At 48.6% G+C, this 21,938-nt stretch overlaps 1 protein-coding gene across 2 annotated transcripts in view; it reads right to left on the minus strand.

Annotated features, from left to right (window-relative positions):
- The window catches only part of grid2 (glutamate receptor, ionotropic, delta 2), a 1,370,357-nt gene that overhangs the window by 96,002 nt on the left and 1,252,417 nt on the right, over nt 1-21,938 (minus strand). For both annotated transcript variants that reach the window (XM_072495324.1, XM_072495323.1), the window contains one exon: nt 14,097-14,263. In XM_072495324.1, coding sequence (XP_072351425.1) covers nt 14,097-14,263 — 167 coding nt within the window. The remainder of the gene's footprint in view (nt 1-14,096; nt 14,264-21,938) is intronic.

Genomic DNA, 21,938 nt, shown 5'->3' on the forward strand with positions numbered 1-21,938 from the left:
AATGTAACCCAAGCTTCCACTGGTATTTTAATTCCCAAGTTCTCCCTGGCCAACATGTTTCCCTTAACCGGCAGCACTAAAACAAATGACCTGGCCCTCTACCAAAGCGCTGTTTGTGGGATCTCGCTCTGTCCAAATTGGCTGTCATGTTTCCTACGTTACAACAACGACTACATTCAAAAAATACTTCATTGACCATGAAGCCCTTTGGAATGTACTGCGAGGTCATGAGAGGATATGTAAAACTGCAAGTTTGCTTTAATTCAAACTACTTATGCCCTTGTGCTTTTGGTTCTTGTGTGCATTGTTGGATCCCACAAGGAATGAGGTGATCCATTAAGATTCAAAACATGAGACGCTCAATGTTTGAGATAAGGGTGTAAAACTTAGCAATGGAGAGTCACGCAGGCTGTGCTGACTTCAAGCGTTTTGGCTTCCCTGTCAGGCAAAGTTCTGTGCTGAGAGTGCTAATTGGGGAAATAAAAAATATCTACCATGTAGACCGAAGCGTCTTTCACATTCAGCCGTGCTGCTAGAGGTGCTTTTGGATTCACAGCAGGAGGAGCTTTCATATCAAAAGGCACTCATTCCATTGATAACCTGCTGTGTATCCAGACACAACTGATGGAGGAAAAAAAGGGCGCTGATATTCCCCTCTCACAGCACCAGTGGCCTTGTGTACAACCTGGCAAACCCTCAGAGTAGACCTTGCTTGAGTCGAAGAGGTGCCGGAGAGACATTCGAAGAACAGTCCAGTTTGATTCCTCCTCAGTCTCTGATGTGACCTGACAGCCACAGTGTTCAACTCCCTCAGGTCCTGGACTTCAGCTTTCTGGCAGACTTTCAACGTGAAAGTAGCTTGAAAAAAAAAAATCACTGACTCTTTTTTTTTTATTTTAAAGGCACAGCTATCCTCATTGTTGTGAGGAAGAATATTCCAAAGTGGGGGGGAAAAAATGGCCAGTTACAGCTCACCTCGCGCTTTGAAACCCCAGAATTGCATAGACTGGGGAACATGATTATTTAAAATCAATTGTTCTTGGGATGTAGGAATTGCTGACACAGCCAGCATTTATTGCCCATCTCTAATTACTCTTGCGAAGGTCCTGGTGAGGCATCTTCTTGAAGTGCTGCACTCCATGTGGCATACGTACACCCACAGTGCTATTTGGGAGGGAGTTTCACCTCTTCGACCCAGTGTCTTGACGACAGAAGACAAAGTGTGGTTGCAGAGAGTTGTTTTTCAAACTGGAGGCCTGTGACCAGTGGTATACCTGAGGGATCAGTGTAGGGTCCACTGTTATTTGTTATTTATATTAATGACTTTGATGAGAATGTAGGAGGCATGGTTAGTAAGTTTGCAAAGGACACTAAGATTGGTGGCATAGTGGACAGTGAAGAAGGTTATCTAGGATTGCAACGGCATCGTGATCAATTGGGCAAGTGAATGGCAGATGGAGTTTAATTTAGATAAGTGTGAGGTGATGCATTTTGGTAGATCGAATCAGGGCAGGACCTACTCAGTTAATGGTAGGGTGTTGGGGAGAGTTGTATAACTAAGAGATCTTGGAATACAGGTTCATAGCTCCTTGAAAGTGGAGTCACAGGTGGACAGGGTGGTGACGAAGGCATTCGTCATGTTTGGTTTCATTGGTCAGAACATCGAATACAGGAGTTGGAAAGTCTTGTTGAACTTGTACAAGACATTAGTAAGGCCACACTTGGAATACTGTGTATAGTTCTGGTCATCCTATTATAGAAAGGATATTATTAAACCAGAAAGAATGCAGAAAAGATTTACTGGGATGCTGCTGTGACTTGATGGTTTGAGTTATAAGGAGAGGCTGGATAGACTGGGACATTTTTCCATGGCGCATAGGAGGCTTAGGGATGATCTTTTAGAGGTCTATAAAATAATGAGGGTCATAGATAAGGTAGATAGTCAACATCTTTTCCCAAAGGTAGGAGAGTCTAAATATAGAGGGCACAGGTTTAAGGTGAGAGGGATAGTTACAAAAGGGCCCAACAGGGCAATTCTTTCACGCAGAGTGTCTAGGATGAGCTGCCAGAGGTAGTAGCAGAGGCAGGTACAATTTTGTCTTTAAAAAGCATTTATACAATTATATTGGTATGATGGGTATAGAGGGATACGGACCAAATGCGGGCAATTGGGACTAGCTTTGTGGTAAAAACTGGGCGGCATGGCCAAGTTGGGCCGAAGGGCTTGTTTCCCTGCTATAAACCTCTGTGACTATGTATGACCCCTGGGTTAATAAATTGACACCATCACTGGCATTTAGGATAGAGTTAACGACTGCACAAAGTGATGGTATGACGCGATGCCTGCAGCACTTTGATGAATCTAATAATGCTGCAAGATTTTTCCACTTCTGCCTTTAACGTCCACCTACATCAGGCATGTCCAAGTCTTTTATCATCACGGGAATTACAGGGATGTGGCATGGAATCGGAGAGGCAATGTGTAAAATTTTAATTCATGTTCCCATTACTTCGCACGCATCTCCAGTTGTTGTTGCCTTCAACAGATTTTGGTGTCCTTATTTAGGTATTGCCCAACAACAGTCTTTATGCAAACTGCAGATCAAAGGAATTGAAACAGAGTAAATGGGAAAATTAGAAATACATGCAAATAGGATTTTGCAAACCTGTGACCTCCACCATCTAAAATGGCAAGGGCCATAAGTACATTGGAACACCACCACCTGCAGGTTTCTCTCCAAATCACATCCATCCAGGTTTGGAAATATATCACTGTGTCTTCATTGTCACGGAGTGAAAATCCTAGAATACGTAAAGCACGGAGGAAATCCCTTTCTTGCATTTCAGAACATTTTCGAAGCAGATTCATCACCAACCTCTCAAGGGAAACTAGAGATGGGAGTTAAATGCTGACTTTGCCAATCACACCCACATCCCAAGAATTAAAGAAATTGATTAACTGGTTTTTGAGGGACCAGTTTGCCAGGTGACAAGGTGTGGAGGGGTCACATATCCCGACCCACATGACTTAATCAAACAGGTTAATGTATCTGCGGCAAATTTCACAAGCATTAAGCGATTCCTATTGAAAATCTTTCCATACTAAACAGATAATTCGGACATCGCAGGAAGCAAAGGAACCCAAAGGCTGTTCTCATCAAATATTGAGATTTCTGTGCCTGTCTTTAAAATAAATGGAATCTGCATTCATCTGATAAAAGATCAGGAGCACTAAAGACGAACATTCACCTCATAAAGATTCAGTATTTATCACGCAGATGTAGCCAGTTTGGTTCAATTCTCAACTCCGCATAAAATTGATTACAGAGGAAAAAAATAATGCAGAGAAAGGAAGATGAATTACTTCTTCTGAACTGTGATAGTCAGCAAGAACCAAGTACCATGACACAGAGATTCATTCTATCTTACAGCAGGCAGGTATTTACTGACTGAACACGGCTCATCCTGAAGGACAACTATCAAGATGGAGACTAATGTATCACCTCTAACTAAATACAAACACTGCAGTTGCTCAAAAATACCCCCGGGTATACTTAAATAAATTATGTAATCTGTTTTAAATGCAGCAAGTCATTGTATTATTATTGGTCCTGCATGTTTTCTTGAGAAGACAGTGGCTGCAATTTTGTTAAACCTTTACTGCCATCTTGTAAAGGATGATAATGGTTGAGATTATGGACCCTTTCTCCACATATTCTGGGACATCTTTCTGGATTTATCTATTTTGTTTTCAGCTCTCTGAATGTACTTGGGGCACGATCAATTTGACTGGAGACGAAGTTGAATCCAAACTGAGGCTTTATTAGTATCAGATGTGTGGCCTCCCACAGCAGTTGACGAAATGGCTGCGAGCTGGAGGCCACACATATTTATAACCCACCTCCTGGGCGGAGTTAACATGCAGCGGCCACAGGTGAACCTGTAGTGCAGGTTCTACTGTACAACCTCTAATATCAGAACACAGTGGTTTACCACATTCACCCCCTGTTAAAATTGAGTCTGGCGGGTGGTGGTGGATATCGATATACATTAGCAATTTTAAATATTTACAGGGCAGTAAAAAAATGTCTCTCGTCATCTGGCGGGCCGGTCAGAAGTTCAGCCGGTCCGGCGCCTTGATGGTCCTTTGAGATCGACGAAGTGGTGACGGCGATGTTGGCGCTGTCGTGGTCGAAGTTGACTCCGGGAGCGTGCCGAAATCCTCTTCATCAACGGGGGTGGCAGGGGGAGGACGGACGGTCCTAGGGGGGGTGATGGGGGTGGCGGGGGAGGGGAGGGTGGCGCCGGGGACGACGGGGGTGGTGTGGGGGTGGAACCTGCTGGTGCCAGGTCCCTGAGGGGGACGGTATCCTGGCGGCCATCGGGGAACGCCATGTAGGCGTACTGTGGGTTTGCATGGAGCAGGTGCACCCTTTCCACCAACGGATCCGCCTTGTAGAGCCGCACATGTTTACAGAGAAGCACGGTTCCCGGAGCTGTAAGCCAAGTTGTGAGCGATACCCCGGATGTGGACTTCCTGGGGAAGGCAAAAAGACATTCATGCGGTGTACTGTTAGTAGCAGTGCAAAGTAATGAGCGAATGGAATGTAGTGCATCAGGGAGGACCTCTTGCCAGCGGGAGGCTGGGAGATTTCTGGACCTCAGGACCAGCAGAACGGCCCTCCATACCGTCCCATTCTCCCTTTCTACCTGTCCGTTTCCCCGGGGGTTGTAGCTCGTCGTTCTGCTGGAAGCGATACCCCTGCTGAGCAGGAACTGACGTAGCTCATCACTCATGAATGAGGATCCCCTGTCACTGTGGATGTAGGCAGGGAAGCCGAACAGAGTGAAGATTGAATTAAGGGCTTTAATGACGGTGGCAGACGTCATGTCGGGCCATGGGATGGCGAAGGGAAACCGTGAGTATTCATCGATCACACTGAGGAAATATGTGTGTCGATCGGAGGAGGGGAGGGGAGGCGGTCAAAGGGATGGGAGGCTTTCACCAGGTGCGCGCGATCCGGCTGGTAGAAGTGCGGCTTGCACTCCGCACAGACCTGGCAGTCCTTGGTGATCGTCCTTACTTCCTCGACGGAGTAGGGCAAATTTTGTGCCTTAATGAAATGGTACAACTGAGTGACCCCTGCGTGACAAAGGCTGTCGTGCAGGGCCCGGAGTCGGTCTACTTGTGCGCTGGCACATGTACCTCGGGATAGGGCGTCTCGGGGCTCGTTGAGTTTGCCAGGGCGATACTTAATCTTGTAATTATAGGTGGAGAGCTCGATTCTCCACCGCAAGATTTTATCATTTTTGATCTTGTCCCGCTGTGTGTTGTTGATCATAAAGGCTACCGACCGTTGGTCAGTGAGGAGAGTGAATCTCTTGCCGGCCAGGTAATGCCTCCAATGTTGCACAGCTTCAACGATAGCCTGGGCCTCTTTTTCGACGGATGAGTGCCGAATTTCGGAGGCATGGAGGGTGCGGGAAAAGAATGCCACGGGCCTGCCTGCCTGGTTGAGGGTGGTGGCAAGGGCGACGTCCGATGTGTCGCTTTCTACTTGGAAAGGAAGTGTTTCGTCTGCAGCGTGCATTCCAGCTTTGGCAATATCAGCTCTGATCTGGGCGAAAGCCTGTTGGGCCTCGGCCGTCAGGGGGAAATGAGTGATCTGTATGAGTGGGCGGGCCTTGTCTGCATAGTTTGGGACCCACTGCGTGTAATATGAGAAGAACCCCAGGCAGCGATTGAGGGCTTTGGGGCAGTGGGGGAGGGGGAGCTCCATGAGGGGGCGCATGCGGTTGGGATCGGGCCCCAGAACTCCGTTCTGGACCACGTAGCCGAGGATGCCTAAGCGGTTTGTACGGAACACACACTTCTCCTTGTTATACGTGAGGTTGAGGAGAGTGGCGGTGCGGAGAAATTTAGCGAGGTTGGCTTCGTGGTTCTGCTGATCATGGCCGCAGATGGTCACATTGTCTAGGTACGGAAACGTGGCCCGCAAGCCGTACCGGTCGACCATTTGGTCCATCTCCCTTTGGAAGACCGAAACCCCATTGGTGTCGCCGAAGGGGACCCTAAGGAAGTGATATAGCCGGCCGTCTGCCTCGAAGGCGGTGTCAGGCCGGTTTGATTTACGGATGGGGAGCTGGTGGTAAGCGGATTTCAGGTCCACCGTTGAGAAGACCCGGCACTGCGTAATCTGGTTAACCATGTCAGATATGCGTGGGAGGGGGTACGCTTCGAGCTGTGTGTACCTGTTGATGGTCTGGCTGTAGTCCACGACCATTCGTTTTTTCTCCCCAGACTTAACCACTACCACTTGAGCTCTCCAGGGGCTGTTGCTGGCCTCGCTGACTCCATCCCGAAGCAACCGCTGGACCTCGGACCTGATGAAGGCCTTATCATGGGTGCTGTACCGTCTGCTCCTGGTGGCGATGGGTTTGCAATCTGGAGTTAGATTGGCAAAGAGGGAAGGAGGATCGACCTTAAGGGTCACGAGGCCGCACACAGTGAGGGGTGGTAAGGGTCCGCCGAATTTAAGGGTCAGGCTCTGGAGGTTGCATTGGAAGTCCAGGCCGAGGATAAGTGCAGCGGAGAGGTTAGGGAGGACGTGGAACTCTATGCCTTGGACTGTGAGCGTGACCGTGCAGTACCCCCGGATCGCTACGCGATGGGATCCGGAGGCCAGGGAGATACTTTGATTGGTAAGGTGTACCTGAAGGGAGCAGCGCCTTACCGTATTCGGGTGTACAAATCTCTCGGTGCTCCCGGAGCCCAGTAGGCAGGAGGTCACGTGGCCGTTGACTTTCACGCTGGTGGATGCGTTGGTCAGATTATGTGGTCGGGACTGGTCGATTGCCATGGAGGCGAGCCGTGGTTGATCGTCGGATAGTGCGGCGGCGGTTGAGTTGAGGTCCTGAAACGCCGTTTGTATCCATGTGCTGCGGGGTGGACAAGATGGCGGCGCCCATGAAACGCACGTGTTGTGCAGGGGAGAAGATGGCGGCGTCCATTGGTCGCACATGGCCTGGGGAGGAGAGGAGGATGGCGGCGCCCATTGTCCGTGACCGAGGGGGGTGGGGGCGACCGCGGCTGCTGAGCGGGCCTGGCACACCGTTGCGTAGTGGCCCTTCTTCCCGCAGGCCTTACAAAGGGCAGCGTGGGCCGGGCAGCATTGGCGGGGGTGTTTTTGCTGGCCGCAAAAATAGCATCGGGGCCCCCCGGAGATCACTGGCTGGCGCGTAGCGCAGACGTATTGGGTGGGTAGTGCCCCCGCTGGGGCGGCTGCCTGTGGGACCCATGAAGCGTAGGAGGAGTGGGCCATGTGGTTGGGGGCGTAGGACTGGACATTGCGCAGGGCGACCGTCCTGGAGAGCCCTAGTGTTTTAGTCTCTGCGAGGTCGCTTTTGGCCCCTTCTAGGAGCCGCTACCTGATAACATCAGAACCAATCCCAGTTACAAAAGCGTCCCGCATAAGGAGATCTGAGTGCTCCTTAGCTGTAACGTCCTGGCAGTCACAGTCCCGAACTAGTGGGATCAGGGCCCTCCAGAGGTCCTCGATTGACTCAGTTGAGTACGCGTTGCGCGCGCATGTCTGGCGAAGAGCGTGTTCGTCTTCTGTTCATAATTTTCTTTGAGTCGAGTCATGGCATCAGTGTAATTGGGCGCATCCTGGGTCAGCGGGAAGACTTTGGAGCTGAGTCTGTTGTACAATATTTGAATCTTCTGAGACTCTGGATCAGGGGTTGGCGCCGTGTTGATACACGCTTCAAAACAAGCTAGCCAGTGCTGGACGTTCTTTCTGGCGTCACTTGCGTGTGGATCCAGCAGCAGGCGATCTGGTTTAATCCGGAGGTCCAGCTTCTGAATGATACTAATAAATTGAGACACGATCAATTTGACTGGAGACGAAGTTGAATTCAAACTGAGGCTTAATTAGTATTAGATGTGCGGCCTCCCACAGCAGTTGACGGAATGGCTGCGAGCTGGAGGCCATGCATATTTATAACCCGCCTCCTGGGCGGAGCCAGCATGCAGGTGCCACAGGTGAACCTGTAGTGCAGGTTCTACCGTACAACCTCTAATATCAGAACACAGTGGTTTCCCACAGTACTAATCTGCCGCTTTGCCATTTAAACTCATGAAAATGATCTATTTCAGCACTTCCTGAAACAATCTTACTTTAGTTGGACGTACTTCTGTGCTTATCCAGAAGTATAATTCAACTACCTTGCACTCAGAATGAACATTAAACTAATAATAACGTTTTTTAAAAAACGTTCGCACCTTCAGAATATCCCAAGGTGCTTTGTCGCCAAAGCAGCGTTTGAAGGCTGGTCAGCTTTGTAATGTGGGAAAGGCAGCAGGCAATTGGGACACAGCAAGCTCCCTCAAAGGATAATGAGGTAAATGGACAGTTAACCTACTTCTACATGACGGTTGAGGGTGAAATACTGACCTCGGTATCATTGAGAATTCCCTGCTCCAATTAACATAGAATCATAGAAAATAGGAGCAGGAGGAGGCCATTCTGCCCTTCAAGCCTGCTCCACCATTCATTATGATCATGGCTGATCACCCAACACAATTGCCTAATCCCACTTTCCCCCATGCCCTTTGATGCCCTTCACCCGACGTGCTGTACCTAACTGCTTCTTGAAAACATACAATGTTTTGGCCGCAACTACTTTCTGTGGTAACGAATTCCACAGGCTCCCCCTTTATCTGGGTGAAGAAAGTTCTCCCCATCTCTGTCCTAAAGGGGGCCGCATTGTGGTTAGCACAATTGCTTCACAGCTCCAGGGTCCCAGGTTCGATTCCGGCTTGGGTCACTGTCTGTGCGGAGTCTGCACATCCTCCCCGTGTCTGCGTGGGTTTCCTCCGGGTGCTCCGGTTTCCTCCCACAGTCCAAAGATGTGCAGGTTAGGTGGATTGGCCATGATAAATTGCCCTTACTGTCCAAAATTGCCCTTAGTGTTGGGTGGGGTTACTGGGTTATGGGGATAGGGTGGAGGTGTTGACCTTGGGTAGGGTGCTCTTTCCAGGAGCCGGTGCAGACTCGATGGGCCGAATGGCCTTCTTCTGCACTGTTAATTCTATGATAAATGGTCTACCCTGTATCCTCAGACTGTGACCCCTGGTTCTGGACACCCCCACCATCGGGAACATCCTTCCTGCATCTACCCAGTCTAGTCCTGTTAGAATTTTATAGGTTTCTATGAGGTCCCCCCCCATTCTTCTGAACTCCATCGAATACAATACTAACCGATACAATCTCTCCTCATATGACAGTCCTGCCATCCCAGGAATCAGTCTGGTAAATCTCGCTGCACTCCCTCTAGAGCTAGAACATCCTTCCTCAGATAAGAAGACCAAAACTGCGCACAGTATTGCACACAATCTTCAAATAGTGGGATGGTGATCTTCGATATCGCCCCAAGAGGGAAGATGGGACATTGTCATAGAATTTAAAATGCAGAAGGAGGCCATTCGGCCCATCAAGTCTGCACCGGCCCTTGGAAAGAGCACTCCACTCAAGCCCACGGCCCCACCCCTATCCCCGTAACCCCAACTAACCTTTTTGGACACTAAGGGCAATTTAGCGTGGCCAATCCACCTAATCTGCACATCTTTGGACTGTGGGAGGAAACCGGAGCACCCAGAGGAAACCCACGCACAGACGGGGAGAACGTGCAGACTCCGCACAGACAGTGACCTAAGCTGGGAATCGAACCTGGGACCCTGGAGCTGTGAAGCAACTGTGCTAACTACTGTGCTACCATGTTGCCCCCACTGTGCTACCGTGCTGCCTGTTCTGGGATTAGTTGAACACTTTATTCAAAGGGCAGCACCTCCAACACTGGATGTCCATCTAGATTATGTACTTAGCTCTTGGGAATTTGATTTGCATCTACAACCCACTGACACAAAGGTAAGAGCGATATAAATTGTATTATGGCTGGCACTTAGCATAACTGGATATGGAGTGTGTCTCTCTTATGCTCCTGCATTGTACCTTCAGAGGAAGATAGTTTCATTTTCTGCACACGAGGCAGTATTGTGTTTTGTTGGAGTATGGTCATCAACATTACCGGGAGGAGTTTTGTGTGGGGAATTTTGGATACAAACATACAAAATAGGAGTAGAACTAGGTGCTTTAGCCCCTTGAGCCTGCTCCAACATTCAATAAGAGCATGGTTGCTCTGTTTGTGTTTCACTCCAGCGTCGGAGCCCGCTCCCAGCCCCCTATTCTCCCGCCCCCGGGGGGCTAGGAGCGGGGTTGCGTATTTTACGCGCGCTGGGCCTTGGTGCCGCGTAAATGAAGCGTCCGGCGTTGCGTAAATGAAGTCACCCGTGCATGCGCGGTTGCCGTCCTCCTTTCCTCCGCCGCCCTGAAAGAAGATGGCGGATGGATCTTGCGGGGCGGCGGAGGAAAGGAGGTCCTCCTTTAGAGAGTTCGGCCCGCCGATCGGTGGGCCCCGATCGCGGGCCAGACTCCATCGGAGGCCCCCCCAGGTGAAGGAACCCTCCTTCCCCCCCCCCCCACAGGCCACCCACCCAGCCTTCCCGCACAGTTCCCGCCGGCAGCGACCAGGTGTGGACGGCGCCGGCAGGAACCTGTCGCGTCGGAGCGGCCGCTCAGCCCATCCGGGCCGGAGAATAGCGGGGGTACAGGAGGATCGCCGTTGTGAGTGTCTCGGGCGATTCTCCGGCTGGCGCGGTGCAGAACTTGACGGGGCCGTTCTTGCTGGTTGGGAGAATAGCGGGACGTTGTCGGACCAGCCTCGCGCGATGTAATGGCACAGCTGGCGATTCTCCCAACCGGCGCGGCCTCGGAGAATCGCGCCCAACATCCTCACTTTTATGTTCAATTCCTCCCGTTATAAAGGATCACATTCCATTAGCCTCCTTGCTTGCATGCTGCACCTGCATAGTGGTACATCTAGTTTCCTCTGCACCTTGGCGTTCTGCATTCGTTCTCCATTTAAATAATACTCTGCTTTTTTACTCTTCCTGCCAAAGTGAACAACTTCACCTTTTCCCACGTTATACTCCATCTGCCAGATTTTTGCCCACTCACTCAACCCATCTACATCCATCTGCAATCTCAATATCTTCTTCACAACACATTTTTCTACCTATTTTTGTGTCATCTGCCAGGCCAGCCTCAGGGAGGATTCTTACAAGCTTCCGAGAAAAAAACTGTTATCCTGTCGGCCTGGCTTAACCTGTGGCTCTGGATCGTCGAGTTGACATTGTTGCAAGATAAGCGAGGCTTCTGGACATGAGTGAAGATTGCCAGCAATTCCGCTTTTAGAGAACAGTATAAACCCTTCCCCTACAACATCATCAGTCACGTTGCTGAGCAGGAAGGTGGTTGTTGGCATGTAGGCCTTCTTTTGTCGTGGAATCTGCAGGGGCTCAAGTGTTAAATTTCGTAGCATTAGAAAGTCCAAACTTTTGGCTTTGAGAGGGTGTTTAATATAAGCGCAGTCGGACACAAAATGGCAAACTGCGACACCAGTCAAGTCGTGTTTCATGACCATCCAGATTTTAGTTGAGACGCTAAAGGATCCTATCTGTTCTCTCAGGCAGATGTCACCATCCCATGGCCCTATCTTAACGCTGAGAAGGGTACCCCAGGCATCCTGGCCATATTTATTCCTCAATTAACACCAGTAAAACAGATCATCTGGTCTTCATCACATTATTGTTCATGAGAGCTGGCTGTGTGTAAAATGGATGCCATGTTGTCTGACCACTGTGCTACTGCGCCGCCCATCTTAAAGATGTTGTGGAAGATGTTAAATAAATGCTTTTCTAGGGGAGATAACACCAAATGGTTTATTGCAAGCAATGCATAAATGTCAGAAGGAGCACATTTTAAAAGGATTTAATTTGCAGAAGGATACACCATTTCGCCACAGATTCTGCATCATAAAAATGATTCACATGTCGTGAATAAATAACATTTTGTTTCCTTCTATTCTAAAAAGATTCTTACTAATGGGAATTATATTGGATACCCAATGATGTGATCTCTGTCTGAATCATTCAGACTTCTATTCCTCCGCCAGCATCAAAACTGTTCTACTTGTTTCTGTGTAATAACCTGGAGTAACCTGCACAGGACTCATCCAGCTGGGGGTGATTGTTCCCCGTGCTCAATTGGACTGAGTTAACCCAGCACGAGCATAAAAGGCTGGCAACTGTAGAGCCAGCTAAAAAAAAAGGGAATGAGGACCCGGTGAAAGGGAACTGGGCCCTGTGCAACTTTTAAGAAGCTCATTGGACTCCCCTGGCTTTATCACATTGGCGACGATGATGAATTGGAGCTGTCGGCGTTCTGCCTGTTCGGCTGATCTACCTCCCCGGAATTTTTTTTCAAAAGAGTGGACTACGGCGCTGAGTTTGTTTCTGTGGTGTTTTTTTTCCGCAGCCTGTAATGCCGTGGAAGGAGAGCGCTGGGTTGAGACTTTGCTGCCGGCTTGTGAAGTGTGTCTGCTGGGAGTGATCTGGAGTCTGACGTGTCCAGCATTACCGGATGCGGCATCTTCTGAGCGACTTCTGGTGTGGGTTGTGTAATGTTTCGGCCGTCTCTGCCTGCTGTTGTTTCCTGATGCTGGCATAGTGGTCCACCGGGGAGTCCGTTCCCGAGTTGCCGCCGCCGTTTTGGAACGTCATTCTAGTCAGGAGTGCGGAGTTGTGTTTGGAAGACTGTTCTGTGGCTGCTCGGACTGTGGGATTTGCAACAGTGATGTTTTGCCTGCGAGCTGACAGTTATTGTACGACTGCAGGTTTTGTGCCTGGAGACTCTGGTGTTGAATTGACTGGGCATTCCATATGTGACTTCTGGTCCTGTGGCGGCTTGCGCGGAACCGTACTTATTTTTCTATTTGCGCTGTGGGTTTATTTGCTTGTGAGCAAAAAGAAAAACAGATTGGTGCGGATAAGGGTCAGATAAGGCACTTGTGCTTGTGTCGAGGTCCTGTAAGAATGTTGGGGCGACAGCTTCCTGGGCATTTTGGTAGGTGCTTTATTTTTAGGTAGAATTCAGAGTGCCGGATTTATTATTATTTTTTTAACGTAAGGGCATTTGGGAGTTAGAGGACGTTGCCCGATGTTCCCCCCTACCTGTTCCCTCTGTGGCTGGAAGGTATGCCATTCCGATTGGGCCTTGACTGGATGGGTGTCGATGCCGCGGCGCGTGCCGTCCCCGGGTTCGGCTGTTGGCAGCTTCGCCCCCTATGTATCTGATGAGGGGCTCGGGTCGGACATGATGCTTGGTGGAGTACCCACTGGCCCGTCCTGCTTCCCCATTCGGTGGAGCCTTATCTGACCCTTATCCGAACCAATCTGTTTTTCGTTTTGCGTTTGTTGTCTAGCCACTGTATGCTTTGCACCTATTTGGTCCTCTCCTATCCTCTCCCCCTCCATGGTCGTCCTGGCAAAGGGTTTTGAACTTTGGGGGGCCGGGGGGGGAGGGGCGGAGGGGGTGTAATCCTGTAGTACCCTGCACAGGACTCATCCAGCTGGGGGTGATTGTTCCCCATGCTCAGTTGGACTGAGTTAACACAGCACGAGTATAAAAGGCCGGCAACTGTAGAGCCAGCTAAAAAAGGGAACGAGGACCCGGTGAAAGGTAACCGGGCCCTGTGCTTGTATGATGCTCTTGCTGAAATAAAGGACTTTTAAGAAGCTCGTTGGACTCCCCTGGCTTTTATCAAAATTTGATAAATAACACTTGTAAAATAACACTTGTAAAAAAGAGTGAGTGACGATCAAAATATTTTGTAAAATATGGTAGAAATATACAGTTTTTTAAAAAGACACGAATAACCATGTTAAACATTTGTGCATTTACCATTTCATAAACACTCCACACTTTTGCTCAGGCAAAATAGACATTACAAAGTGGCACAAGTGCAAATAAACTTACATATTGCACTTTAATAAAACATTTTTGTTTTGCCTTGATGGAATTCTCATGAAAGCAGGTCAGTTTTGTTTGATATTCTCTTGATTCAGCATTACTAATGTTTACAGGGCAGCTGATTAAACACATGGCTTATACTATGTTAAATCAGTGGGATCCTACCTTTGGGAAAAGATGTCTCTGTATGGACTGCCATGCTGGAGAGCGATGCCATATCCCCGGTCTGCCAAGGTGTTGCCGACAGTGAATAAAGAGCAGTCGGGACTGTTCAGGGCAATGTATTCCAACACTGCTACGTCCCAAACAAAGGCATAATTCCCAGCTTTCACCTGCAAGTTAGAGAACAGATTTCGGTCAAATCCTACACAGCTTGATCTGGCCTTCCCTTTGTATCCCTCTTTCGCCGGGAAAAGCAAAGGGAGCAAGGTGGAAAAAAAATTGGTGTCAATGGCGCCGACTTGACCCCGTTCCCGGCGTCCGCCATGGGGCAGGATACCAGGGAGTCTCCCTCTCAGTTACTTACCCTTTACCGCAGCCTTCTGCTCCTCTGAAACTGGAACAAATTGGCCCTCCAGCTCCGAGAGCCTGCGGATCACCCATGGTTAGGCCAGATGTAGGTTTTAAAGTCCAATAGCAAGATGGGGAGGAAAGAGCAGAGGTTTGGACACAGGCAGCTGAAGGGATGGCTGCCAGAGGCGTGCTTACTGGAGATGCTCAAGAGGCCAAGAATTAGAGGAGCGCAGATGTTCTTGGAAGGTTCTGGGGCTGGAGCCGATTACAAAGATCGGGAGGAGAGAGACTGTGAAAGGATTTGGAAACAGTTCAAAATTCTGTGTCAGCCAATGGCTTAGTGAATGGATAGTGCTCTTGCCTCTCAAGTCAGAAGCTGTGTGTTCAAGTCCTCTTGAGCACACCAATCTAGGCTGCCGTGCCAATGTAGGACTGATGGGCATGGTAGCACAGTGGTTAGCACAATTGCTTCACAGCTCCAGGGTCCCAGGTTTGATTCCCGGCTTGGGTCACTGTGTGGAGTTCGCCCCGTGTCTGCGTGGGTTTCCTCCCACAGCCCAAAGATGTGCAGGTTAGGTGGATTGGCCATGCTAAATTGCCCGTGGTGTCCAAAAAGTTGAGGTGGAGTTACTGGGTTATGGGTTACGGGGACAGGGTGGAGGTGTGGGCTTAGGTAGGATGCTCTTTCCAAGGGCCAGTGCAGATTCGATAGGTCAAAATGGCTTCCTTCTGCACAAATTCTATGAAGGATGCTGCACTATCAGAGATGCTGCCTTGAGAATGAGATGTTTCTGAGGCCCTGTTTGCCCTCTCAGATGGGCATAAAAGATCCCATGATGCTATTTCAAAGAACAGCAGAGGACTTATTCCTGGTGTACAGGCCATATTTATCCCTCCATCCCAACGTCACTAATTCAGATTATCTGGGTATGATCATATTGCTGTTTGTGGGAACTTGCTGTGGTAAATGGAAGCCGGCATTCCTACGTTACAGCTGGGACTACACTTCGAAAGGTATTTCATTGGCTGCAAAGTGCTTTGGAACATCCTATGGTCATAAAATTAGTATATAAATGCAAGCCTTTCCGGTAGCTCACCCACGCCTGCGGGTTTCCCGATTGGCATTGGGGTGGCCACAATGGGAAACCCCATTAGCCAGCTGCGGGAACGGAGAATCCTGCTGCCGGCGGGGGGAAGCCGCGCCGGAAAACGGGGTTGGTGGGACGGAGAATCCCTCCCAACATTTCTCATTGCTGGCTGTGGTCCCTATGTTATTGTCCTTGCATGAGTAACAACCAGCTGATCTGTGAGGAGAAGATCAGTGACCACAATGCAACATTTCTTGTCAGAAGCTGAAGGGGTGACTTTGTACCCCCAGCTTGGCAGGCTGAAGAAAGTTCAGAGTCATCAACGACTTTTGCGTTGGTGACACGGGCATCGGGAGCCAACAGCAGTGAATTAAAGCTGCGCGGGGGACAAATGATGGATGAAAGGCAATGAAATGTGCGCACTCTTGAGGCATAGCTTCTGCTGATCTAAACCCACTTTGCCTCTCTGATATTGCTCTGCTTTCATCCATTTGCTGAAGCAAGGGGTACCATTAAGCAAACCCGGCTCCCACATTAACTCTTGTCATTGTTGTTTGGACTGATGCTGCTTCACGGTATCAACAACACGGCTGGGTGCCAATGATTGGTTCTCCTGAAAGGTGATGCCATTCGCTCAGCAAGACAGCAAGAATGCTTTATTGCTGAGCAGATTCCCAATTCACCTCGTTGTATCGCATTTAGAGCAATGCTCAAATGCAAAGAGGGAAAACACAGCCCTTGAGACTCCCTGACTTAGCAGATTCCTCAGCACCGAAAGCCGTAAAGTGCTGCTTTATACCCTGTCAGGTCTTCATGCTTTAGTGCACCTGCAGTTAACACATCTAAAATCAGAACATTAGTAGTTAAGGAAACGTCCCCATCACAGCAGTTGATTGAGATTCATTTGGCTGGTCTCCCAAAAAACTTAGATCACTTTGCTTCTTGGCAATGAAGTGAATTCCTAATGCTTGCAAGAACATTTTTTTTTAACTTCCAACTTTTTAGTATGTTGAGAATGATACTGTGTTGTTACATCCTTAAAGTGGCAATGTCAACACGGGCTGGATTCTCCGTCCCGCCCCGCCACATTTCTGCCCCGACCCGCCGGCGGGAGTCTCCGTTACACCGGCCGGTCAATGGGGTTTCCCATTGTGGGACAGCCCCACGCCGTCGGGAAACCCCCGAGCGCCGGCAAAACGGAGACTCCCGCCGGCGGAGAATCCCGCCCATGTGTAGTAAGATACTTTGGTTCTGTATTAATAGCTGTATCCCAGTTCATGAACACGAGCTGAAGCATTGGACCCAAGGCTCAGAAAAGCCTCCAAAAGCCCACGCACCTCTGGGCGATGACGCAAAACTGTCAATGGTGAATTAGTCAAAGGAAAGTAAGTAAAGTGGATTAGTTGTTCGTTATACACCCCACCTATTTCTTTCTCACTGAGGTCAAAGGGTGAGGCCCATATTGTGTGGTCCATCTGAAATCGTCCAATCGCATCAAGGAGTGCTATTGAAGAGCGGTCAGCAAGTTTAAAAACAGTTGGGGCCTCATGCCAGCCTATTAGGTAATCTAGGAGAGTGACCTGCTTGTGGCTTCAACCTGCCAGTTACGGTTCAGTGGCTAGCACGATTGTTTTGAGGCAAACAGTGACGGGTTCAAGCTCCACCCCCGAGACCTGGGGAAAATCGTCACCTGCTAGTGATTTTGCTTGAACTGGCCGATTGGTGGTCAGGAGGCAGGCTCACCATCCACTGATGGACAGTGGGGTGGGGCGGGGGGGAGGAGGCTATGAATGCTGGGAAGACTATAGGCGACCGTCCAGCTCAGAAGGAGCAGCAACATACAGTTCGGTAAGGGGGGTGGGGGGACCACCATTCTGACACACCCGCATGGAATATTTTTTTAAAAGCTTGATATTAAAAAGTGGACTAATTTTGCACTGTTGGGGAGCGACAATCCCAACCTGCTGCTAGGAGGCCACCTCCAGGCAGATGCCTAGTTCTTGACTCTTTGGGGGTCTTCACAGACCAACTGAAAACCTCCGGTCAACCTCTGACAAAAAGCTTTCAGAGGCCACTAATCCCACATACTTGGATAGCCGCCTTTCTCCAATTCTCCTTCCGGAGAAATGGCTCAGTGGTGGGATGGTGCTGGTAAAATGGCACGCTGGCCGACAGCCCCAAATGCTCGCGCCTGTGTTCAACAGACACAGCGACAAATACATGGATAGGATGGGTATAGAGGGACACGGCAATAGGAAGTGCTGAGGGTTTTGGCCAAGGGTTGGTATCATGACCGGTACAGGCTTGGAGGGCCGAAGGGCCTGTTCCTGTGCTGTATTGTTCTTTGCTCACCTCCATACTTGTTCCTGCACAGGGGCCAAAATCCTGCCCTTGAGCACAGAGTCAAGGCCGACAGTGCAGTGTAGTACTGAGGGATGCTGAATTGTCAGAGGTGCCATCATTCAGAGGCGATGTTAAACGAAGGCCCAGTCTGGGTTTTTTTGGGTGGATAGGAAAGACCCATGTCATTCCTGAAGAAAAAAAACGGAGTTACCCCCAAACCAGCGTAGCTAAAGTAGGTTATTTATCCCCATGCTGTTTGTGGGATCTCACTGTGTACGTATTGACTAATATATTCCTTACATGACAGTACGTCAATAAGTATTTTGGGTATAGGGCACTTTGAGATGTCCTGATGCTGTGAAAGGAGCAAAATAAAGGAAGTTCCTTATTTCTTAAACATACCATCGGTGAATCAATAGGGACCCCACTATTCAATATGTTCCCACTTGCCATTTTAACCACACAGCTTTTGAAGCTGAAAGTCACAAGAATTGGGAGTCCTATGGCAGTGTAATTAATACCCCAATATCAGTCTAACTCCAGAACAGGGCCCCTACAAGTCTGAATGATCTCTCAATTTTCAGATTTCAGACTGTAAATCAAGGGCCAATGCAACATTACGATAGGGCAGTCTCAGCCAATACCTTTCAAATAAAACGGCTTCATTAAGAGGTTACTCAGCTCACTGCTGTTTCTAGAGAGTTCCTGGCACAGAACAGCTCACTTTTAACCATACAACAGGAAGCACGCCACCCTTAGGGGAGACGGTGGCCCAGTAATCAGTGACCCAGGGGAATATTCCGGAAAATCCCACCACGGCAGATGGCGAAATTTGAATCCAATAGTAAAAATAATCTGACCATGAAACCATTGTCACTTGTCGGAGAAACCCATCTGGTTCGTTAATTGTCCTTTTGGGAAGGAAATCTGCTGTCCTTACCTGGTCTGGCCTACATATATGTCTTCAAAGCCACAGCAATGTGGTTGACTCTTAAATTCCCTCAGAAATGGCCCAGCAAGACACTCAGTTCAAGGGTTATTGCGAATGGGCAATAAATCCTGGCCTAGCTAGCGATGCCCATATCCCATGGATGAATAAAAAAAAACTCAGCACTTTCTTCATAACATGACTGAATTACTTTTTTCATTCATACTTGGGATTTGAACATACCAACATATGAATTAGGATTATACATAAGGACACTCTGTGGGCAGCACGGTAGCATTGTGGATAGCACAATTGCTTCACAGCTCCAGGGTCCCAGGTTCGATTCCAGCTTGGTCACTGTCTGTGCAGAGTCTGCACTTCCCATGTGTGTGTGGGTTTCCTCCGGGTGCTCCGGTTTCCTCCCACAGTCCAAAGGTGTGCAGGTTAGGTGGATTGGCCATGATAAATTGCCCTTAGTGTCCAAAATTGCCCTTTGTGTTGGGTGGAGGTGTTGACCTTGGGTAGGGTGCTCTTTCCAAGAGCTAGTGCAGACTCGATGGGCTGAATGGCCTCCTTCTGCACTGTAAATTCTATGATAGTCTATGATAACATTAGAACATAAGAACTAGGAGCAGAAGTAGGCAATTCAGCCCCTTGATCCTGCTCCTCCATTCAATATGTTCATGGTTGATCTAACCTTGGCCTCAACTCCACTTTCCTGTCCGTTCTCCATAACCCTTCAGCCCATTACTAATAGAAATCTGTGTATTTTTTCCTTAAATTGTCCCAGCATCTACCGCACTCTGGAGTAGTGAATTCCACAGATTCACAACCCTTCGAGAGAGGTAATTTCTCCTAATCTCAGTTTTAAACCTGTTACCCCTTATCCTAAAATTATGACCCACAAGAGGAAGCATCTGCTCCACGTATACTTTGTCAATACCGTTTATTATCTTATATACCTCAATTAAATCTCCTCTCATTCTTCTTACTCGAGAGAGAATAGGCCTAAACTGCTCAATCCCTCTTCATCTTGAACCTCCTCTAAACAGCCTCCAATGCAACTACATCCCTCCACAAATAAGGAGACCAAAACTGTACACAGTACTCGAGGTCAGTGTTTCTCAAACTTTTTTTCTGGGGACCCGTATTTACCAACCGGGCAACCTTCGGGACCCATGCCGGCCGATCTTCGCGACCCACGCCGGCCGACCTTCGCGATGCACGCCGACCAACCTTCGCCAACCCACGCTGGCCGACCTTCGCGACCCATGCCGACCGACCATCGCGACCCTTGCCGGCCGACCTTCGTGACCCACGCCGACCGATCTTCGCGAACCACGCCGACCGATCTTTGCGACCCACATCGGCCGACCTTCGCGACCCACCATTTTCTCTCACCTCGTTTGCTGCTGACAAAATGGAGGAATTGCAATCGCGCCCAAAGCACGTGATGTCAATGTTCGGGGGGGCATGACCTGCTCTTGGCCTCCTTTCAGGCAGTAAGATTACAAATAATTTTTTTAAAAATCTTCTGCGTTTCCGATTGCGCAAATTAGCGGGCAATAGCCGCAGCAGCCGGCTTTTTTTTTACATGTTAAGCGGGGGGCTTTATTTGATAAAATATTATTGGAAAGAAATGCAGAAACTGAAAATGTTTTTATCCTCTAGAAATTGGAGGCTCACCACATTTCACGTAAACATTACAATTAAAAATGTAAAAAAATAAAAGACACTTAAAAATCAATTAATAAAGCTTCCAAATGCAACCCACAGGCACTTTGTTTTGGAATGTTTAAAAATCAAGATTAAAAAAATCGTCATCTCTTGGTTAAAGTTACAGCTGCAGTGAAACCATTGTTGGATCACTCACCATTTTTGGAGTAGGAGACTTCCACTTCATCAGCATTTAAACTCTGTGCATGCGCAGCAATGAGCGGGCACGCATGTGCAGTGTGGCTGCATATTTTTAAAATATGTTCGTGGCTATTTTGAAGGCCGTTTGCAGCCGGCATTATTAAAAGCTAGAAAATTTATCTAGTGCCTTTAACATAGTAAAATATTCCAAGATGCTTCACAGTAGCGTTATCAAATAAACTTTGACACTTAGTCACAGAAGGAGAGATGAGGTCAGTTGACTAAAAGCTTTGTCAAAGAGGTGGTTTTTAAGGAGCTTCTGAAAGAAGAGAATAAAGGTAACAGGACCGATGGATTTGGGGGGGGGGGGAATGCTCGTGCGTAAGGCTGAGGAAGCTGGCCAATACCATTGGAGCAATGAAAATTGGAATGTGCAGAAAGCTAGAATTGGAGGAGCATCGATCTCTTAGAGAGTTGCAAAGCTGAAGGAGGAAAGAAAAGGGCGAGGCCCTGGAGGGATTTGAAAATAAGGATGAGAACTTTGAAACTGAGGTGTTGATTAACTGGGGGCCAATCTAGGCCAGCAAGCACAGGGTGGTGGGTGAATGGGACTACGGTATGGGTTATAGAATCTAGAAGGGAGATGAGACTTTTTTCCACTCAGTGTTTACAGGATCTGGAATGTTCTGCTGAAAAGCTGGTGGAAGCTGATTCCACGGGAGTCGGACTGATACTTGAGGATGAGAAACTGACAGGGTTATGTGGTGTTGGGTGCTCTGGTGCACAGATGAGCCAACACAGTTGTATGTGGTACAACTCTATTTTATTATAACTCTTATAATACAGTTTGTTCTGGATACTCTGCACGTGCTGTCTCCCTGAGTGTCCCCGGCTATGGCTGTGTCCTGGTTCTCCCCTGCCGCTCTTTCTGACCACCAGGGGTTGTGTCTGTGCTTTTATATCTTTCTGTCATTGGTTGTGGTGTTGTGTGTTCTGATTTGTCTGTTGGTGTGTCTATCATGATGTGTGTGTTTGAATATCATGACATCCCCCTTTTTTACAAAGACAAGTGCCTACGTGGTTATAAATACAATTGTGTCGTGAGTGCATCTAAGAGTGTGCGTTTGTGTTGTGTACAGCGTGTGTTTATGACGTAACTATTTACATGGGGCGATGTCGGGTGCGTCACACTAACAAGGTTGTACCATAACAAAACTTGGATGCGAGAGAAAAAAAAAACTTGAACATTGGTCCGGTCAGACGATATCTGGAACAATA

Source organism: Scyliorhinus torazame, chromosome 3, assembly GCF_047496885.1.
Source record: "Scyliorhinus torazame isolate Kashiwa2021f chromosome 3, sScyTor2.1, whole genome shotgun sequence".
Lineage (NCBI taxonomy): Eukaryota > Metazoa > Chordata > Chondrichthyes > Carcharhiniformes > Scyliorhinidae > Scyliorhinus > Scyliorhinus torazame.